Source organism: Ailuropoda melanoleuca, chromosome 9 (assembly GCF_002007445.2).
Source record: "Ailuropoda melanoleuca isolate Jingjing chromosome 9, ASM200744v2, whole genome shotgun sequence".
Classification (NCBI taxonomy): domain Eukaryota; kingdom Metazoa; phylum Chordata; class Mammalia; order Carnivora; family Ursidae; genus Ailuropoda; species Ailuropoda melanoleuca.
In genome coordinates this window covers 95,026,047-95,048,793 of record NC_048226.1, presented here as the reverse complement: position 1 = coordinate 95,048,793, position 22,747 = coordinate 95,026,047, and the positions used below count along the sequence as shown (strand labels likewise).

The following is a 22,747-nucleotide window of genomic DNA, read 5'->3' as shown; positions in this document are numbered from 1 at the left end:
GCTTCTCACGTATTGAGTTTGAGAAGTTCTTTGTAGATCTTGGATACCAGTCTTTTATCTGTAGTATCATTTGCAAATATATTCTCCCATTCCGTGGGCTGCCTCTTCACTTTTTTGACTGTTTCCTTGGCTGTGCAGAAGCTTTTTATCTTGATGAAGTCCCACAAGTTCATTTTATCTTTTATTTCTCTTGCCTTTGGAGATGTGTCATGAAAAAGGTTGCTTTGGCCGATGTCGTAGAGGTTGCTGCCTATGTTCTCCTCTAGCATTTTGATGGACTCCTGTCTCACATCGAGGTCTTTCATCCATTTGGAGTTTATCTTTGTGTATGGTGTGAGAGAGTGGTCAAGTTTCATTCTTTTGCATGTAGCTGTCCAATTTTCCCAGCACCATTTATTGAAGAGACTGTCTTTTTCCCACTGGATGTTTTTTCCTGCTTTATCAAAGATTAGTTGCCCAAAGAGCCGAGGGTCCATTTCTGGGTTCTCTATTCTGTTCCATTGGTCTATGTGTCTATTTTTGTGCCAGTACCATGCTGTCTTTGTGATCACAGCTTTGTAGTACAGCTCAAAATCTGGCATTGTGATGCCCCCAGCTTTGTTCTTCCTTTTCAACAGTTCCTTGGCAATTCGGGGCCTTTTCTGGTTCCATACAAATTTAAGTATTATTTGTTCCAGTTCTTTGAAAAATGTCATTGGTATTTTTATCGGGATAACATTGAAAGTGTAAATTGCTCTGGGTAGCATGGACATTTTAACTATGTTAATTCTTCCAATCCATGAGCATGGGATATTTTTCCATCTTTTTGTGTCTTCCTCAATGTCTTTCAAGAGTGATTTATAGTTTCTCGAATATAGATCCTTTACATCTCCGGTTAATTCCAAGGTAACGTATGGTTTTTGGTGCTATTGTAAATGGGATGGATTCTCTAATTTCTCTTTATTCAGTCTCATTATTTGTGTATAGAAATGCAACTGATTTCTGAGCATTGATTTTGTATCCCGCCACATTACTGAATTGCTCTACAACTTCTAATAGTTTGGGAGTGGATTCTTTTGGGTTTTCCATATAGAGTATCATGTCATCTGTGAAGCGAGACAGTTTATTTGTTTGTTTGTTTTAAGTAGGCTTCATGCCCACCATGTAGCCCAACACAGGGCTTGAACTCACAACCCCGAGATCGAGAGCTAAGCTGAGATCAAGAGTTGGACACTTAACTGACTGAGCCACCCAGGTGCCCCCATTTCTTGGCTATTGTAAATAATGCTTAGTGAATATAGGGGTGCACATATCTTTTCAAGTTAGTGTTTTTGTTTTCCCTGGGTAAATACCCAATAGTGGAATTATAGGGTCATATGACATTTCTACTTTTAATTTTTTAATCACTGTTTTCCAGTGATTGTATTAATTTGCATTCCCACCAACAGTACATGAGGGTTCCTTTTCCTCCACATCCTGGCCAACACTTGTTGTTTCTTGTCTTCTTGATTTTAACCATTCTAACAAGTGTGAGGTGATGGTTTATTGTAGTTTTGATTTGTATTTCCCTAATGATGAGTGATGTTGACACATCTTTTCATGTGTCTGTTGGCCATCTACATGTCTTCTTTGGAAAAATGTCTATTCAGGTGCTTTACCCATTTTGTAATTGAATTGTTTGGTTTTTTGGTGTTGAGTTGTATGAGTTCTTTATATATTTTGGGTATTAACCCCTTACTGGATATGTCATTTGCAAATACCTTCTTCCATTCAGTAGGTTGCCTTTTGGTTTTGTTGGTGGTTTTCTTTCCTGAGCAAAAGCTTTTTATTTTGATGAAGTCCCAATAGTTTAATTTTCTGGTGGTTTCCCTTGCCTCAGGAGACATATCTAGAAAAATGTTGCTGTAGCCAATGTCAGAGAAATTACTGCCTGTGCTCTCTCCTAGGAAGCTTATGTTTTCAGGTCTCACATTTAGGTCCAACAGTACACTGTGTTCATGTTGAAATTTAATATAAATATTTTCAGGGAAAATTAGTAGAATTAAAATGTGTAAGTTACAAATCATTACAGAAAATAAATGCAAACAAAAGTCAATACAGTAGCAATAGAGGAAGGAAACATAAAATCAGAAAAATTGTAAGAAAGTAACAGATATAAAATCCATTATGCTATCCAGCTCACAAGAACACACCTGAAATTAAAAGACCCAAGATAAATGTAAAGAAAAGAATGGACACAGCTCTAATAAGTGAATGCAAGCAAAATTTATGGAGTTCTTATGGCAAAATGAGTATCAGACATGATAGAATTTAAAGCAAAGAAGCATAAAATGGAATAAGAATTATTCTATAGTAATAAAAATATTGCATAAAATAAAGATCCAATTGCTTTATATTCATTAGAGTGTACATTATTTGTGTTAAAACACAAGGCCTTATAAACAAGAGGACAAATAAACAGAATCAGCTCCGCTAGAAGATTTATGACCAATTTCTGTCTTTGATAAAGATGATCAACAAAAAGTAAGACCATTTATTATTTGAACAATATAATCAAGATAATTTTAAAAGTTCGTAATGGACAAAGCCTTATGAAAACCTCATTTTCATTTCCAAAAGAAAAAAATTATAGAAATTACATTTAATCACTAGTCATTAAAAATATTAAGTATAAAATACAGAATAAACAAATAAATAAATTGAGGAATTCAAAATGCTGTCCTAAAATGCTATTAAACTTCAAAGGAAATAAAAAATATAATTATTATTTGGAAAATAAAAAATGTAAACATGAGCAAACTGTATAGGCGTTAGAATCAAAGACATTTTATATGCACCTGTCAACTGAGAAGCCAAACTGAATGTACAAATCAGCATGACTAATTTCAAATGGCCAAATGAACCCCTAATTTCTTTCTGCAGACTTGCTCCTCCCACAGTCGTCCCTGTCCTAGAAAATGGCGCCATGATATATTCAGTTGTTGAAGTCAAAGATTCGAAGGCGTCCTTGACTTACCTCTACCCTCACACATCCACCTGGTCAGCACTACTACCCAAACATATCCTGAATTCTGTTACTTACCTCTGTCTCCCCACCTCACCCTTGTCCATGCCACTGTCATCTCCCAGCTGGACCACCTCATACAGGCCTCTCCCTGTTTTCCCTGCTTCTGTGCTTTCCACTTTTGATTCCTTCCTCATACAAAAGCCAAAGTGACCTTTTTAAAACATAAATCAGATCATTTTATTCTTATGCTTAAAACCCATCAATGGCTGGCTTTCCCTAGTATATCCCATAAATGTGGCTTGTGTAAATGAATTGCTTCCAGAAAAGCCTCAAAGCTGTGGGATCAGTAAGTCTGTTTTCAAAACTTGCCTGATGCTAAGAATCACCTGGAGAGAGCTTGTTAAAAAACTAGATTCCCAGGCCACTATCTGCAGATTCTAATTAGATGTTGTGGAAATGTGTGTTGTAACAAGTACCCAGAGGTGTGAGAAGCATGGAGTAAATCAGTTAAGGGCCTAATGAAAAATCAGGAAACACTTAAGTACTGAAAACGTATACAGGAAATTTATACAGCAATGTACCTTATAGGAGTAAATCAGGAAATGTATTACATGGGTAATAGAAGATCTAGGATGCCAAAGAAGGGAGAGTAAGACCACCCAGAAACCTGGAACATCAGGCGGCTACCTCCACTCCCAGGACAGATGGAGGAGATGGTGTGGGAGGAAACCACACACCAATGTCACCTGGAAAAACCAGACCTGCAGAGACCTCTTGGCAGCCACAGAGTAGACTTTACCACTACTGGAGAAGTCATTCACACAGATATGGACTGTGGGAGAGGCATCTGGAGCCTCTTTCTTAGTCCAGCAGCTTCCCTCCAGTGCTTCCCATTGGCCACAACCAGCTGGAAGCCAGGTGACATGGGAAGCTGGGTAATGAGACCTGGAGGGTCCATCTCCCTGAACTCTACAGAGCAGAGCAGAAACGGGGCAACAAGTGCGTACAACAGCAAATAGGCTCAGCACCTGTATTGTGAGTTTGGATTCTGCTCCACATCCTCATGAAAATACCGCAGCGGCCTCTCCTGAAGAGGGTGAAAGCCCATTATTAATGTTAAATTCTTTTAAGGGCCAATCTCCATTTGAAATTTCCCATTCTCCCACGCAGGGGCAAATCGTGAGTAATGGATTGTGCTTCGTGGAAATAACGCCTTCTAAGAGGACGTATAAGTGCTCGGTGATCCTGGATGCGGAGTCTAAAACCTCCTTCGTGAGGGACAGCGGGGAGCTAGAGAAATGTACACACATCTGGAGCTGACAGGCAGACAGGAGCCCAGAAGAACAGATTAGTCAAAAATTTACATGTCAGCGTTCTGACAATAAGTTTGTTGACCAGGACGCACATCTACACAGTTCCCAACAGAACTGCATGTCATTAGTACTCTCAGAATGAAGTTTGGGGTGAGGAGGAAGCAATTTAATAGTAAATATATATATATATTTTTTTAACCTACGAATGAAAGAAATATTTTCTTTCAAAAACTACCACTCCCCTGGACTTAATCATTTTGTTAACATCACACACTTTGACTAATGAAAATAAGAGTACATTGAGAATATTGCTGTTTTGCTGAATTGAGAAAAAAACCCAAAACTGCAGAGATTTCCATCACCTCCTATGCAAAGTTCAAGCACCTTAAAATAAAGTCTCCTAAGACCTGACTGACCTCTGCCTGGTTCTTCACCCTTGTTTCCAGCTATTATCTGCCCGATATTCTGTGCTAGTTTCTGTGGTCATTGACCTTCCTGTCTTTGTTCAGGCTTTCTTTCTCTCCCTGGAATGTTCTTCATTCCCTACATAATCTCCCATCTTCTAGCAAATTCCTGCTTATTCTTTAAAATTCATATCAAACCTCACATTCTCCAGGAAGCCTTCCCCATGCCACCAGGATACACCCCTCCCACCTCTGGGCTTCCATACTAGTATAGGCATATATCTGTTAATTGCACTTTCTCCCGTGTATTTTAATTGCTTGTGTGTCTTTATCTCTCCTGAGATGATCAGGGATAATTTTTCGATTTATCATCCCATATCTACCTCTTATCCTATGTTTGGCACATAGTAGATGCTCAGTAAATATTCCTTGAGAAGATTCAATGGCGGTAATAGCTGACACTATGGTACAAAGTGAAAATTCAAGAAAAGAGAAATTTACTTCTGATTTTCCTGAAGACTATAATTTAAGAAGCCAGGGTAAATTCACAAGGAAAATTAAAAGGTTGATTATTTTATATTTTGTTCCTCACAATTATTTCTAGTTAGATTCCTTGTCCTTTGCCCATGTGCTCTTTTAATTTATCGTTATAGCAAGTCTTCATCTGGAGTGCAGTGACTGTTTACTCATTCTTATTCAGCCTCATATAAATAACAAGTTGAACCATGTGAAATCACTGTTTTGTGGGTCAAAAATAGGCAGGTATAGGGGTGCCTGGGTAGCGCAGTCGTTAAGCGTCTGCCTTCGGCTCAGGGCGTGATCCCGGCCTTCCGGGATCGAGTCCCACATCGGGCTCCTCGGCTGGGAGCTTGCTTCTTCCTCTCCCACTCCCCCTGTTTGTGTTCCCTCTCTCGCTGGCTGTCTCTCTGTCACATAAATAAATAAAATCTTAAAAAAAAAAGGCAGGTATAGGTAATTTCTATGGTTCAACCTGAAGATAAGGATCGAGAGCTGGGTCTCTCTCCCTTGTGTCTGTTTATTGAATTTTACCCAGCACACCCAATCTGGGTTTCACCATCTTAGTGATTTCTATAGTTAGGAAAGCAACCATATACATTTTGTTAAAGTCGAGGTACATGGAAAAAGCCCAAACAATCATGGAATATTCCTCAGTCATGAAAAAGAATGAAATGTTGCCATTTGCAACGATGTGGATGGAACTAGAGGATGTAATGCTAAGCGAAATAAGTCAGTCAGAGAAAGACAAATACTATATAATTTCACTCATATGTGGAATTCAAGAAATGAAACAGATGAACATAGAGGGAAAAAGGGAGAGGCAATGGTAGAACAGACTTTTACTATGAAGAACAAACTGAGGGTTGCCAGGGGTGGGGGGATGGGCTAGAGGGGGATGGGCACGAAGGAGGGCACTTGCTGAGATGAGCCCTGAGTGTGTATGTAAGTGATGAATCACTAAATTCTACTCCTGAAACTAATATTATACTATATGTTAACTACCTGAAATTTAAATAAAAACTTGAAAAAAAATTAATTACACTAAAAAAAAATAAAACAGGATGTGAGGGTGATCTGACTAGGACATCTGTCACCCCATTTATTGCCAGGGTTGATTGGGCTGATCTGGCTGACGGGTGTCCCCTTCCTCCCTCACTGCTCCATGTGCATCCCTCCCAAAGCTGCATGCTCAGTGGAAGAGGATGTCCCTGACAGAGGAGGACTGTTGTTCAGTCAAGGGTATAGGAGTAACTGCGTTCCCCTGCTAGAACCTCCAGACAAGCTCTCAAGTCCATTTGTAGGAGAACATAAGGTAGTCAGGTTTCCAAGACCAGATAAGTCCAAATGAGGCACTGCATGTGGCAGTCTGCCCTTCTAAAATAAAATAAAATAAAATAAAATAAAATAAAATAAAATAAAATAAAAAGTAGAGGGAGATCGTCTCAGTGCCGGGTGCTGTCCAAGGAAGTCATGAGACTTCATCCTGGGGTAGGATTTCAACAAAAGCTGGACAGTTGTCTGCCAGGAAGGACTTAGAAGGGACTTCCGCCTTCTATAGAAAAGGGGACTTTGGTTACTACCTCCATGTTCACTCTCAACTTTCAACTGCATGAAATTGCATGACTCTATGAGAAGTAAAGTAATATCACATCATTAAAACGTTAATTTGTACCTTTGTGCCTGTCCCACAATTGAATTTTCAGGAAGCTGATTACATTTCTTTCTATGGATTCAGGAAACCATTATTCCCCATGATCTAATTTATTGAACATATTTTGGCCCTTACAGCTTGTCCATCAGTCATCCCTAAACACACTTAGTACGAATGATGAAGATGTTTAGTGTTAATGAACATCACTTCCTAGAGGAAGGGCAAGGCTAGCACTGCAGGTACAGTAGGAAAACAACCAGCAGTTTTTCAGGACCTGAGCTTGCAGTCCTCTGCTGGGGAAAATCAGGTCTCATCAGAAGCGTTTTACCTGCTGTTCATATAAATACTGGTGTTAAGATGAATTTGGTGTTAATATGAATGTTGGGGTCAATATTTTTCTTACTGATTTCTTAGTTCCTCCTAACTTTTAAACTTAAAAGAATCTTTGGAACGAAATAAGCTGAAAATATCTTTTAAAAATAAAAAGCACATTTAGATTCTAGTGCACAGCAAATTCTCTGTGAAGAAAAGTTCCAAATTTGTGATTCTATTTGCATTTCCATAANACTTAAAAGAATCTTTGGAACGAAATAAGCTGAAAATATCTTTTAAAAATAAAAAGCACATTTAGATTCTAGCGCACAGCAAATTCTCTGTGAAGAAAAGTTCCAAATTTGTGATTCTATTTGCATTTCCATAAACAGTGAATCTTTGTCTGAGCTTATTATGTGACAAATAACAGTGTTAGAAACGGGGTGTTTTAAGACTCTAATTATGCATATGCCCCCATTCTTGTTAGTGCATTCACAACGTGAAGCAATACAAAATTTGTACTTCTGGCTCAAGAGCTTTTTTTCTTAAAACTGACAATTTAATGATTTTTTTAACTAACATTGGCCTCATTTAATGTAATTAAAATATTAAAAAATAAAAAAAAATGCAAAGGTGTCACTGCTCCTTGGGAAGAGATATGAGCTGGAGAGGAGCACGCAGCATGTCTGTGAGGGTGTGTCCTGGGGACAGCTGCCTGTGAGGGGGAGGGAAGAGCTGAGCCAGGAGCAGGATCAGTGATCACAGAGGCTGGGACCCAGGCTTCAAGTTCTCAAACTCCCGTAAGGGTACCAGGTCCCACTTCCAGAACTGTAAAGGCCACATAGTCAAGGACCACAGATGAATTAGCGGTGCCTGGTGTGGATGGATGTCCTTCACCCTGAAGAAGAATTGGGCAGCCCACATATGCATTTGGGGCTCACCGTAACCATGTTCCCATCTCTCTGGCGTGGTCCGTTAAAATTCGTTAAATCTAAATAAAATTAAACCTTTAGTAGCTCAGGTACGCTAACCACATTTCAAATGTTTGGGAACCCCATGTTGGGCTGCACAGAACGTTTCCTTCATTGCAGAAAGTTCCAGCGGACAATGCCGCTCCACCCAAAGGTGCAGCCACATCTCCCAGAGGCCCTGCTGCCTCCCTGAGACCCTGCAGGAAGAAGGGTCCAGTTCTCACTGCCCTAACATCTGCAACCTCTTCCTCTCCTCCCCTCGACTGGATGTGTCTCTGTTTAGTCCCCTCAGTTGTATCTTTTCCTTCATGTTTGATATTCATATGGCTTAATAAACCAGAACTGGGCTAAGTAGCTACCAAACAGTGTGTCCATGTCCTTAAGGATAGGCCAGGAAGGTGGGGGAAATACTTGTATTCATCACACTCGTTCAGTTAAAGAACAGGAGGAAAACTCAGTTTTCACATTAAAGTAGTGTACACACATACCTTACCAACATTAACATCTAAAAATATAACATCAATCATTAGCCAACAAAAAATTAATGGAACACAAAATTATAACATTAATATATTTTAAAATGTGGCAAATAAAACATGTTAGAATTAACCTCCTCCTCCAAACCCCCCCCAAAAAACAAAAAACAAAAAAACCNACAAAATTATAACATTAATATATTTTAAAATGTGGCAAATAAAACATGTTAGAATTAACCTCCTCCTCCAAAACCCCCCCCAAAAAACAAAAAACAAAAAAACAAAAAAACCCGTGTTTGACGATAATAGAACTGCTTCGTTGGGCAAACCTTTCCATGAGTCATCTCCTTTAATTACTCAGTAAACATTGCATCGGTAGCTTTAGTTGCTGATCCTTCCACAGTATTCTTCTCTAAGTGTTTGTTCTGCAGACTACCTCTTTTAAAACGCTTCTGAACAAACTCTTCCAGACTTGAAATGTAGTGTCCTTGGTCCCTGCAGTTTTCACTGCTCTTTCCTCCCAGAGTCTCAGCACAAGTCTGGCCATTGCACAAACCATGTGTGGTACTTACAGGTATTTTTCCCAGTCGGATGTTCAGTAGACATACTGAAAGGGTAGGATTCTAGCAGATCTTTCCCTTCTGCATCACAAGGGGCCCTCCCATGAGGTCTGTGGGAAGGGAAGGGCCAACCTATTGCATCTTCCTCTGCGTAAGGGAGTGGCACGAAATCACACACACAAATGGATTGAATTGTTGTCAAATATGATAGGTAAATAAACAACTGCACTGTCTAAAACACTGGTTCTTCTCCCACAACAGAAGGATTGCCATTGAGGGGTGGTTATCCATCAAGCATTCACCTCCCCAAATTTGATGCTACTGTTCCCCAGACTAGGATTCATTACCTCATTTCTTCGTTCACCATTCATTTCCTTAAACATTCAAGTGACAAACAATGGGATAAGCTTTCTGGGGCTCTGACCAATGGGACATACAACCAGCAATTGCGAGTCAAATGGGTAACAGATTACCCCATCTAATAATTGTATTAAGTGGCCAGTGCTCTGACGCAGAGGTTTGGTAAAGCTTGGATTGGAGAATCTGGCTTAAGATTCAGGCTACCTCGGGGCTACTGATTTCCTTCCCAAACATGGATAGTGAGTCCAGCATGCTTGCCTGAGCCTGCAGATGGGAGTGCGGGTGGTGACCAGACCCTAAAAGTCCAAACCTAGTCTGTTTCCTCATAGATCTGACCACTGCTGTACAGCAAGTGAAGTCTCAGGTCCAAAAGAGAAGGAGCAGCAGATGTCCCTCACCTGCAGAGGAGTGACCCTGCCCACTAGTGAGATGTGGCCAGTAAATGAAGTACTTCTTCCCCAAAGAAAAAGAGCTGATTAGGGTGGAGAGAGGAATGTACACACTCCAGACCTCTCTCTTCCCTGGAAAGAAAAGGCTAGAAGCCCCCTTCTTGTTCAGTGGACCAAAACTACATGAGAAGAGTTTTAAAGTTCCTTTTCTTTGCCTATAAATAATCCTTGTCTCATTGGAACACTGGGAGGTGGGGGTTAAATAAAACACAGGAACTGCCTCATATAGGCAGGCATGTGTCCAGCGTGGTGTCTGGGTCTAGTAAATGGCCCCATGTCCTCTTCTGCCCCTACACTCTTGTACCTTTGAGCTTCCTAAGGGAAGGTGCTGGGTGTAAATAATCTTCGTTATATGTTCGTTGAATTAAACCAATCAGTTTTATTTCTTGAGAATTCAACATGCTTAGCACTGAGCTTATTTGTTTTAAAAGAAGTGGAAGAATTACAGAATTTTTCATGCCAGAAGTGGCCTTCGAGCTCATATCTCACGGGGTACAGTGCGCAGGGAAAGTAGGGATCCGAGTTTCCAGCTCAGCGTGCTTCCTGCTGCAACACATGCGTGGAGCGGGGCAGCTCAGAGGCAGTGCCTCTGCCACATCTCTATCCCCAGCCCCTCCAGCGGCATCTGGCATGTCACTGGCTCTCAGAAACTCTTTGTTACGTGAATTAATTCACCATATTCCCCCTGCTTGGCCTTTGGCAAATGAAGGATAGCTTGTGGCTTTGCAAGAGTATGGTGCACAGATAGAATTTGTGATATAACTTTCTCAAGCCACATACAGGGGCTTAAGGTTAGACTCCTTTATGGAATATGTACTGAAAATTAAAATGTTTTCACTTCTTAAAAAATATGTAGGTAGTGTATATTTTTGAGGATCTATCAGAGAGTGATGTACCACTTAGTGCATGTTGTATTTTTACTTCAGGTAGACGGAGTAATCACACGGCGACAAACATCAAAGTTTGGGGAAAGTACCTTGGACAGCAGCAGAGAGCCCGCAAACCAAAGGTACCGCCTCCCCAGCTGTCTTGAGCTTTTTATAGTTCTCTTCATTGTCATTTGGTGGCTAGAATGCACCTTCCCCAAAGATAACAGTTATTTAAAGTTTACAAATGATTCATGCTGTGAATGTTAATGTTTATTCCCAAAATGTAGACTCTCGATTTATAGGGCTCTTGATCCCTAAAAAACAAATCTGTGTATATACAGGCCCCAATTACTTGTGACGATAATGGTTAAGATTGGTGATGTCAGCACCAGGGACCGCTAACGTTGACTGAGCACTCACTTTGTATCAGGCACTGTTCTGTGTGTTTAACCCATATTAACACACTTCATCCTTCCTAGTTTTATCCTCCGTTTACAGATGGGACAAATGAGGGAGAGAAGTTTAGAATGTCTGAAGGTTGGGTAGCCGTGATGCACTGGGACAGCTCTGCTGAGCCCTGTTCATAATGCTGCTCACACTGTCCCCTCACGGCCCCTATGTCACTTTGTAGGTCCTAAAACTCTCAGGGCTGCAAGGGCCAAGAGGCCCCATCATGTGCCCTCCTGTCGACCTCCTACTCACAGGTCATCTGTGAGCCTGTGGGTCAGCCTCTCTCCCAGCGGCTCCCTCCCCTCTCTCCATACTCCCCAGTGGCACAAAGTGTCTCCTCCATTCCTCACTAAACATTCTAGCTCTGCTGCCTGAAGACCCTCAGAACAAAGCCCAGCTCCTCTGAGCCGTGGCCTCCCTTAAAGTATTCTGGACAAAGCTCTCCTCCTTTGAGCTCTTCCTTAGAACACACATCCCAGGCCTTTCGACTTCCCTGCTACTTGTCATGATTTCCGGACTCTAACCATCCAGATGGTAAAATCTATTCTGAACCCAGGCAAACTATCTTTGTGATACAAATGTATATGCTGAAATTATCATTACAAAAATACCTGCACAAGAGCTATATTTACATCTTGCATAATACAAGCAGTCAGGCATTCGTATATTCCCAGTCAACTGTGGAAGTTTTGTGGATTTTCAAACATGGGGTTTGTCTGAACAACAGGTGTGGAGTTGAATTCCTTTTAAAAGGTGGGTTGCTGGTTTGAACCTTGGGGACCCACTCTCGTATTTCCTAGTTTAGTGGCTTCCATGTCAGATACATGTGTAACTTAGAGGGACTCAAGGGTGTTATTCTATTATGAATATTCATGGCCATAATTAACCCCCAGCAGCATCCACACATGTAAGGAGTGTGAATCCAGTTTGTGAGGGATCATAGGAATAGGAAGCCAAGTCATCGCAAACAGTGTGGAGCTAGTTTTCAGACCCCAGGAAGATCACCATTATGGTGATTGCTTCCTACGTTACGCTTGCAAAGCCTCTCTTGTTCATTTTTATCGCTGAGAAATAATCACCTCCCAGCCATACATAACATATGTATGGAAGGGTGTTCATGGCGCTCCCTAATCATTGACAAACTTCACCATGTACATCACCCCAGCCTCCGGCTGGGAGATCCCTTGAACCGAACAGCTGCCTGTTGAGGCCGCACGTGGGAACAAGGTCAGGCAGCTGTGAGTTTGAGGGGGAGGATGGCAGACCTAGCGATACACCTCTCACAGCCAGGGCAGCCCTTTCCTCTTGCTGTGCCACAGAGCGACTGGAGGGGGAAGATCAGTAGGGTAAGATTCCGTTCCTTGGGACCAGAGGGGATCATATTTTGTAGGGAAGGTAACCAGTTTTGTGAACACTTGTGGTCCCGTGACACTGTCTGATCAAGGAGGACACATAACTTGCTCAGAATGGGTTTATTGAGTGTTGAGTGCCTAGGCCGTGCTACGTGATACTCCCCAACACCTGTCTTTCATCTTAAAAATAACTACAAGAGAAATCTGGTTATTCCTAACAGACCGAGGTTCAGAGAGATAAATTTTCCCAGGATTACAAAGTTACTAATAGTAGAGCCGGAATTATAAGTCTTAGTCCATTCTTGGGATTGCCTTCCTACTATATTCACTGTGTCTTTTTTTTTAATAGACCTTTTTCTGTAAAGCAGTCTTAGGTTCACAGAAAAATTGAGTGAAATGCACAGAGATTTCCCATGTGTCCAACTGCCCCACTCGTGCACAGTCTTCCGCACGGTCAACATCCATCAGCGGAGTGGTATATTTGTTACAGCTGTTGAACCTACATTAACACACATCATTATCACCCCAAATTCATAGTTTACATTAAGGTTCAAACTTAGTGTTCTTCATTCTGTGGGTTTTGACAAATATATAATGACATGTATCCATGGTCATAGTGTCATACAGAGTAGTTTCCCTGTCCTAAAAATACCTGTGTTTCACCCATTCATCCCTCTCTCCCCCACCCCCACCTCTGGCAACTATTGCTCTTTTTACTGTCTCTCTCGTTTTACCTTTTCCAGAATGTGCTAGAGTTAGAATCATAAAGCGTGTAGCCTTTTTGGATGGACTTCTTTAACTTAGTAATATACATTTAAGCTTCCTCCATGTCTTTTCATGACTTGCTAGTGTATTTCTTTTCAGTGCTGAATAATATTCCATTATCTGGATGGACCACAATTTATTTATCCATTTGCCTGCTGAAAGACATCTTCGTTGCTTCCAATTTGGGGCAATTATGAATCAAGCTGCTATAAACACTGTGTGCAGGTTTTTGTGTGGACATAAGTTCTCAACTCCTTTGGGTAAATATCGAGAAGTGTGATTGCTGGATCTCATGGTTAAGGGTATGTTTAGTTATGTAAGAAACTGCCAAACTGTCTTCCAAAGCGGCTGTACCACTTTACATCCCTTTTAGTAATGGATGAGGGTTCCTGTTGCTCCTCATTCTTGCCGGCATTTGGTGGTGTCAGTGTTCTGGACTTTGGCCATTCTAATATGCATGTACTTGTATCTCCTTGTTGTTTTAATTTGCATTTCCCCGATGACATATGGTCTGGAGCATCTTTTCATTTGCTGATTTGCCAGCTGTACATCTTTGCTGGTGAGGTGTCTGTGAAGGTCCTTGGCCCATCTTCCAATCACACTGTTTTCTTATTGTTGTGTTTGAGGAGTTCTTTGTATGTTTTGGATAACAGTCATTCATCAGATGTATTTGCAAATATTTTCTCCCAGTCTGTGGTTTGTCTTGTCATTCTCCCAAGATTGTCTTTTATGGAGCAGAAGTTTTTAATTTTAATGAAATCCAGCTTGTCAATTATTTCTCTCATGGATCGTGCCTTTACTGTCATACCTAAAGTGGTATCGCCGTACCCAGGGTGGTTAGCTCTTCTCCTGTGTTCTCTTCTAGGAGTTTTACAGTTTTGCATTTTGTGTTTAGGTCAGTGATCCATTTTGAGTTAATTCTTGTGAAGGCTGCGAGGCTCATGTCTAGATTCACGTTAAATATACCCATGTTGTATTAATTTTTTTAGGTGTGTGGTATTTTGATGCTATCATAAATGTGCTTTTGTTGATTGTATATAGATTTGCAATTAATTTTTTATTGTGGTAAAATACATAAAACATAAAATTCACTGTCTTAAGTATCTGAAAGTATGCAACTCAGTGGCATCTAGTATATTCGCAGTAATTTACAAACATCACCATTATATAATTCACTTTTGTGTTTGACTTTATACCTGGCAACCCTGCTGATCTCTCCTATGATTTTATTAATTCTGTTGGTCCTTTTGGATTTTCTACATATCTACAGAATGATGACTTTCTTTCTTCCTAATCTTGTATCTTTTATTTCTTTTTCACGCCTTAGTGCATAGGGAAAGGCATCAGTACAATGTGGAATGGAGATGAATAGCAGGCATCTCTGTCTGATTGCCAGTCCCAGAGGAAAAGTTCAACATTACACTATTAAGTCTGAAACATTTTATTGGTTTCATAATCCGTGCTTTCATATTCCAAACCTGAGGTTTTTAGTTTCTATCTGTGTTCTTGTTGCTTCTGCTGGTTCTCAGGCAGAGTGCCCCTTTTTCCTTGACTGCTTGTTAGTTTTGATGGCAAGCTGCTCCATTGCCTTAGAAAACAGTTTGGGGGCTTCTCAGAAGCCTGGGAGGTCCTGAGCCAGGGAGCACTGGCAGGTGCTTTGGGGCAGACCCTACTTGAGGGCACTGCCAGTTTGGAACCACTTCACTCTAAATTCAAGATCGATGTTTTTAACCATGGCTGTGACAACTCAGACCTTCTCTGTCCCGCTCTCCTCACAGTCCCTGGGGCTGTGGGCAGAGTGGGCTTACTTTTCATTCACTCTTACATGACAGAAAAGCCTTCTGGTAGAGAGGGCGTCCTATCAGACTGCCCACCTGACACTCTCAGGGCCTTGACCTCTGTTCTCAGACTCCATAAGGCCAGCAAGACCAAAAAGCACCACTTTAGGGGTTCAGCAAATTCCTTCAGAGCAAAGGTGGCTTCAGGGATCCACTTCCTCCCTGGTTCTGCCTTTTGCTGAATTCTGCCCTGAGGGTTCCTTATTATCTTATCATATCTTTCATGATCTCCCTAAAGTTTTCAATGGGAGGCAGGAATCTTTGGTCCAAATATGCTAGCCTTCCATATTACCAGAAACAAGCTCTTTCCTTATGTTCTTTAATAGAAGGAATCAATCTGTCATGTTTTTTATCCCTAGTGATTTTAGACCCTTTCTTTTGCTTTCTTCCATGGTAATAAAAATATTCATTTTGTCTTCCAGTTATCCCTACTAGACCCCAGAGGTTCTGGTTCTGACCGTCAGGTGGTGGGTAAAACTGCTGATGGGCAACTGTTGGGCCCCTGTCACTTCAGGTGTCTGACATTGAGGGACGAAACAGCAGAGGACAAAAGCCCCTCTCCTCTCTGTTTTGGGATTAATATGATCTGCAGGTGCTCCTGGCCTATCTACTCACTGTCTTTTGCCCAGAGACTCATGACGAGTTAAAGTCCTGCATGCAAATTATTTCTCCCAACATCTGAAGGGGGTGAGTGACAGAGAACTGCCTCTGGCTGAGTTCAGTGTTTATTGCTAAAATCCAGAAGTTGTGGCCCAAGAGGTATATGCCTGGAAGAGAGATAGGCTGCTTTTCCTCAAAGTCAACATACTTATAATAGAGGAATTCAGATATCTAATTCAGATGAATTCAGATATCTTAATTAAGCCATAGATATGATAGCCTTTTAAATAAGAGCATGGGAATTAAAAAGTAAAGCTATATTTAATAATGTCTATAACGTAGGTCTTTGGAAACTGTAACTTCCTACATAGTTTATAGCACACACTCTGGGTCTTCGGAATATTTATGCTTTATATTCTTTGTATACATTACACTTTCCTTCAATGGGTCCATGTGTGTTAATCAAAATACTGAGAAAAATTAAAAACTCAAGTGCCTTCAAGGGCTAGGCAGCCAACAGGAATGAGGGGGAAGGGTTACAAGAACAACAGAGAGTTTACACTCTCCAGAGTAAGTCGAACCTCCCTCCCCACCATACACTGTGTCTGAGGACATCAGTGTGGGGCTCCTGGATGAGGCCGACTGTGATTTTTCTGTAGGTCAAAGATGTCTTATTTAATTTCAGGATTGCACAGTAGTATAATATTTTTTCATTTATTTTACATGTATTCAATAAAGCTGTATACCAAAGATACAAGATGAAAAAGGCAATATAATTGCTTCAAGAATGCCGGTCTAATAGGGAGAACAGAGCAATAATGAGACAATTACATGATAATGTGATAAATGTTCTGTTCGAGCTCTGTGCTGTGCTATTATATGCTACCAGGAAACATACCTCTTTGCACAGACCATGGGATGGTTTGGGGTTGGAATAGAGGAGGCACTTACTATATTCTGTTGAAAGACTGACTGTATGACCAGTACAGTGATTCCGAAATAGTTTGACTAATTATCAAAGTCACTGGGGAAACTGATATAAATACAGAGTACTGTGCCTAACCCCAGACCTACGGCCTGAAGTTGGCAGAGAAGCAGCCAACTGACCTGTATTATCTAGAATTTTCTATATGATGGCAGCATGGGAATCTTTCTCGTTCTGTTTTCACGTAACTGTTGCCAAGAGAACTGGGTGTGGCATCAGGAGTAGGATCTTGTGGGGGAAAGTGGTGGACAGAGCTTTCTAGGCACCTGAATGTATATAAATGTCCCTGCATGAAAGCTGGATCATCTAAAACAGCAGGGTCCAGGAGCCCAGTTAGCTACATTCAGGGGTAAGACCTGCCCCTAGTGGTTCTGTTACTGATCCTGGCTATGGGGTTTGCCTGCTGTATCGTGTAAAGATTGTCAGGTGTGGGGCACCTGGCTGGCTTAGTCAGTAAAGCATGCAACTCTTGATCTCAGGTTGTGAGTTTGAGCCCCATGTTGGGTGTAGAGATTGCTTAAAAATAAAATCTTCAAAAAAATAAATAAATACAGAGTCTCAAGCAAGCAGAGTCTCCCAGCTGACCTCCCTTTGCTGTCTGTGCAACAGCACTTTCCTTCTCCGCTCTTTCTCCTACAAGGCTCTGAGCTACCTGAAACCAGGGACAGTCTCTTATCACGGTGTCTTTATGCTGTATGCTCTGTAAGCATCGCTATGCTCCAAGGATAGCACTTGCCCATGTTTGCTGAATGAATGAATGAATGAGTTGACTCTGAAATTTCACTTAAAATGCCAGCTCAATTTCCTTTTGCTGTTTTTGCTGTTGTAGAAACAAGCAAATTGAGAAACTAGAAGTAGATCCTAGCAAGCATTCCTTCCCTGATGTGGCTAACATAGTTCAAGAGAAAACACACAGGCCCCGAAGAATTCAATCTGAACCCAAAATTACAGCAAATGAGGAAGATCCCGACTTTGAAGATAACCCTGAAGTGCCTCCATTGATTTGAAACATCAGGCTGCATCGACGGACCCACCAAACCCAGTTCTGTTCCTTGCAGCGTGCGTGCAGACCACTGTGGGGTAAACACCGAGTTATTTATCAACTTACTACTCCAGTGTTTTAGCTTCTGCTCTATACAGTAATATTCTTAAGCTAGTTTAAAATTCAAATGTATATCTTAAAATGCTATAACTCATTTGTCTATAATAAAATGCTGGCTAGTGCAAATGTTCCGTAAATCATGGAACTATTACATTAAGACGTTGATTTTCAATCACAGGACTGGCTGCTAATGCAGAGAAATGAAGTCAGAGATAAAAGGCCTGATTATTAAATTGGTACTTCAGCAAATTGGTCAAGCTCAGAAGTTAAAACTGTAATTTCAGATCGAATGGGAATGCTTTAATATGATTTTAGCAGTGTTTCAATTTTCTTCTCATGATTATTGGTGGTAATGCCTTGGAATGAAGAGGAGAGCAAGCAGGGGTAGGAAGGGAGAGCCTCTAAGGCCTTAGATGTAGGCTTGACATCCACAAACTGAAGGGAAGGAGGTGGAAGGAGGGGAAGGGGGATGGGCTAAATGGAGCCTCGGGAGACAGCGCAGCTCTAGGAGAACCCCAGCCAGCCCAGCCGGAGCTGTAGCACCGGGTTGTCCACAGCAAAGGAGCCTGTTGGGTCAAGATGGCTGAGCCNCTAAATGGAGCCTCGGGAGACAGCGCAGCTCTAGGAGAACCCCAGCCAGCCCAGCCGGAGCTGTAGCACCGGGTTGTCCACAGCAAAGGAGCCTGTTGGGTCAAGATGGCTGAGCCCGGGGCGCCTGGGTGGCGCAGTCCTTAAGCGTCTGCCTTCGGCTCAGGGCGTGATCCTGGCGTTCTGGGATCGAACCCCACATCAGGCTCCTCCATTATGAGCCTGCTTCTTCCTCTCCCACTCCCCTGCTGTGTTCCCTCTCTAGCTGGCTGTCTCTCTGCCACATAAATAAATAAAATCTAAAAAAAAAAGAAAAAAAGAAAAAAGAAAAGAGAAAAAAAAGATGGCTGAGCCCAACTATCCCTGCCACATTCAGGTCTCAGCCAGTAGCTCCCTGCCCAGAGAGTGGCAGCCGGGGTGGGAGGCTTTGGTTCAGCACTCCTTGTGCAGGTTCTTTCTTGGGGATACCTGAGCTGGGTGCCTCTGTTGCACCACTAGAAGGTTACAGAAGCTCTGCCAGCCTTGAGGAGGCTGTCCTGAGGGCTTACGGGAAAGAGGGAAGTGCTCTTCCATGCTGGGGGAAAGGAGACCCCTGGACATAGAGGAGGTTAGTGGGGCTGTTGCCTGGGGGTAAGGTAGAAACATTGTAAATGTCCCTCCTGCCTGAGTAGGTGGAGGGAAAGATTTCCAAGTAGGAAGAGGACCCCTAGTGCCTTTAGCTCCAAATCAAAAGACACAAATAATGAGTCCATTTTCAAGCAGCGTTTAGAGAATATATAAAGGAACTAAACTGGCTAGGTTCAAAAATAAAACCTTCTCATCCCAGTCTCTCCCAACTGAAATAAAAAACAGCCTTCCCCCCTGACTGTGGACCACATCATTGTTTTGGATCTCCTGGGAACTACCGGCAATTTAGAGTTGGTGTCTAGTAATGCCTGAAAACTGTTTGTCGATGCACAATCATCCAGGGTAGGTGCAGGCCTCCTTAAAGAAGGTTAGGAGGAAGATTTACAGGATAAANTGACTGTGGACCACATCGTTGTTTTGGATCTCCTGGGAACTACCGGCAATTTAGAGTTGGTGTCTAGTAATGCCTGAAAACTGTTTGTCGATGCACAATCATCCAGGGTAGGTGCAGGCCTCCTTAAAGAAGGTTAGGAGGAAGATTTACAGGATAAAATTGGGGCAGTGTAGCAGCGATCTCCAACAAGATCCAACCGTGAGGTAGTGAGCCATGTGCTCACCTGGGGGAAGAGTGTCCTAAAAACTGAGAACAGCATGTGCAAAGGCCCTGAGGTGGCACATGGTTTCAGGAACAGCCAATAAGCCAGGGTCACTGGAGCAGGCTGAGCAGGGTAGAGTATCAGAGTAGGGGTGGGTGAGCTCATGGAGAGCTGGCCCTGACAAGGCTTGATCTAAAAAGGCAAGACCACCGCTGGGCAATTGCATTGCTCCCAAAAGAGTGTCTTTAGATTTCATAGTGTTTTGTTTTTGTTTTTTTTGCCAAATGCTTTCCTATACTTATCTCATTTTTTATCTTAGGAGAAATCCTTTCAGCTCAACGTTTGTTCATTGTTCATTCAAAAGTAACGTGCGTACCGTGGGCCAAATGCAAGGAGTATAATGGTGAACCCAAAGCAACATGTCTTGAGCTTCTATTTTGTGATGCAAACAAATGTGGATCAATTATACTAGCAAACTGAGCTAACTTTTCTGAACCCACTATTACGTTTTACAGCTGAGACTCCCCAAGATCAGATGGCTTGCCCTAAGATAGCGTAACAGGATGTTAGAACGGGATTCTCATTAAGTCATTTTTGACTGAGTTTCTAATACAAAAGATATTTACGTACCAAAGTGAATGAGATAATTCACATAGCAATGTTTTCAAAGAAAATAGGCACAAACCTACTTCATGAATCTTAAAACGACTCACTCCTTTTGGAAATATGAAAAGATGTATGAGGGTAGAGGGGCTTTATGCGAATAATACCCCAATTCCAGAATCCGGTGCTCCGGCTGCTCTCTGCGGATCCTCTCTGTGCCATCCTCCTCATCTCTGCTTCGGCCCATTTCTTACTTCCAGAAAGCTCATTGCTTCTGCACCAACATCAGCTCCTCCAGGGGCAGGAGAGGCCCCAGGAGAGAGAAAAATCTCACCGATGTGATGCCAGCTTCTGGCCCTCATGCCCAGATGTCCTCAGGTCCACGAACTTTTCCTCCTGCTTCTCTGTAGGTGGCGTTGAGCAGTGAGAACTTTCCCTTCTCCACCATCATGTCCCCCTGTGCCCCGCACAGCTGTTCCCATCTCTGCATCCTGCTCCTTGCAGTGGGACCCTTGCGTGTGAGTGGCCTGTGAATGGCAGGAGACCACTGACCGTGGTGGTCACGGGGACGGGGTGGGGGGTGCCGCTCAAGCCCCAGGCCCTGGGTGGCAGTGCCCTCCTCCCTCCAGCCCCCCCGCACAGGAAGCCTGCCTTCCACCTTAGAGCGGGGGCCGTACCACGCAGTGCGTGTCTGTCATCGTTTGCAGTCTGTCACAGCTTTGCCTGACACGTTTGGATGGAAAGTGCTAGCCCGTCTCCAGTTGATGCCTGTCAGGCCAACGTGTCTGACACTCCTGGAACAGACCTTAGCCAGAAGTAGCTGTTCTTTTCCAAGTTCACTCCCTAACTTTTGCTCCTCTCATTTGGTCTAGTGTTTCTGTGTGTGAGAGGTAAACTTCCGTTGGCCCTGCGGCTGGGTCTCTTCACTCGGCAAACATTTACTGAGCACGTGCTAGGTGCCAGGAGCCATATCAGGTGCTAGGGAAAGTTCTTTTCTCAAAGCCCACTCTCCTGGTTCTCATCCTCGTCCTGTGACCACTCCCTCCACATAAGGCCGCCGCCCAGGGTGACCCCTTTGGCCCCATCCTCTTCTCCGTGGGCACACTCCCCCTTCCTGGGACACTTGGGCCCATTCCTGTGGCTTCTGCTGCCAACTCCAAGCTGATGCACCCTGAAATCCCTGTTTCAGGCCTTCGGAGCTTTCCTAATGCTCACCTGACCCCTCCGGTCCAATGCTCAGGTCACCCACCAACTTCTCTCCTCTTCTCCTGCCCCTTCACCTTATCCTGCCCCTGCCCCAGCTATTGTTTTATGACTTCACTCTCCATTCACGCACATTGGAAAACACCATCACTGACCCCTGCATTCAGCGTCCAGTTGGGAAGTAAACCCTGTCCATTCTACGTCACAAAGAGCTTCTCCTGTCTCCTCCAAACCCATGTCCACTGCTTGCATTCGGTCTCCCGTCATCCGCTTGTCATCCCGTCACCCACCTCACCTCTCCTCGACTTAAACACCCCCTTGGACTATTGCCCAGAGGACAAGATCTGGACCCCATCCTGCTGTGAGGCCACATCTCCCACCACTTGCCCCCAGGCACCGACCTACCCCTGACACCAGAGTTGTCACCATACATGAGAGCCATGCGGGGTTACACACACACACAGCTCTGTCGGTGGTGTCACTGAGTGGAGGCTGGTGATGCGCTGGGTCTGAGCGCCCACGTGAGCCCTTGGAAGGGAGCAGGGTGATGTTGCCAAGGCCCCGGGACAGAGTGGAGGCCCTGCTGATGGGAAGGAAGACAGGACCAAGCACAGAGCCCCTATTCCTTCATCTGTTGTTGATGTCATAATTATAAACAAATGGGGCCCTTTTCAGAGAGAAAATAAGACCAACTTGATGGGCCATCATCTTGCATCAGCTGTTCTGGGAAAGTGCACTTGTCCACGGTCTGTTGGNAGACCAACTTGATGGGCCATCATCTTGCATCAGCTGTTCTGGGAAAGTGCACTTGTCCACGGTCTGTTGGAGGGAGAAATCACGGACCAGAGTGACCCAGAAGCTCCCCTGACATCACTCAGGGTTATGAAGAGCTGAGTTGTGGCGTCTGCTTACCTCCACCACCTAAGGGAAAAAATTAGAATGCCCATTCTGGTTGTTATTGCTACATAACAATCATTCCATACGTAGTGACATAGAACAACCATTTCATTACGCTGCCACTTTCTGCAGGTCTGAAATACAGTCAGGCAATGGAGACAGCTTGTCTTTTCTCTCTTGTGCCTGAGATAACTTGAAATATGGAGACTGGAATCACCTGGAGGTGTCTTCACTCACACACTTGACAGTTGATGTTGGGTTTTTTTTTTTT

At 42.9% G+C, this 22,747-nt stretch overlaps 1 protein-coding gene across 3 annotated transcripts in view; it reads left to right on the top strand.

The window, feature by feature from the left end:
• Positions 1-18,076, top strand: part of LRRC6 (leucine rich repeat containing 6) — an 81,147-nt gene extending 63,071 nt beyond the window's left edge. For all 3 annotated transcript variants that reach the window (XM_011222910.3, XM_011222909.3, XM_034668630.1), the window contains 2 exons: positions 10,928-11,010; positions 17,690-18,076. In XM_011222910.3, the coding sequence (XP_011221212.1) occupies positions 10,928-11,010; positions 17,690-17,867 (261 nt within the window). In that variant the 3' untranslated portion in view covers positions 17,868-18,076. The remainder of the gene's footprint in view (positions 1-10,927; positions 11,011-17,689) is intronic.
• Positions 18,077-22,747: the final 4,671 nt, after the last annotated feature.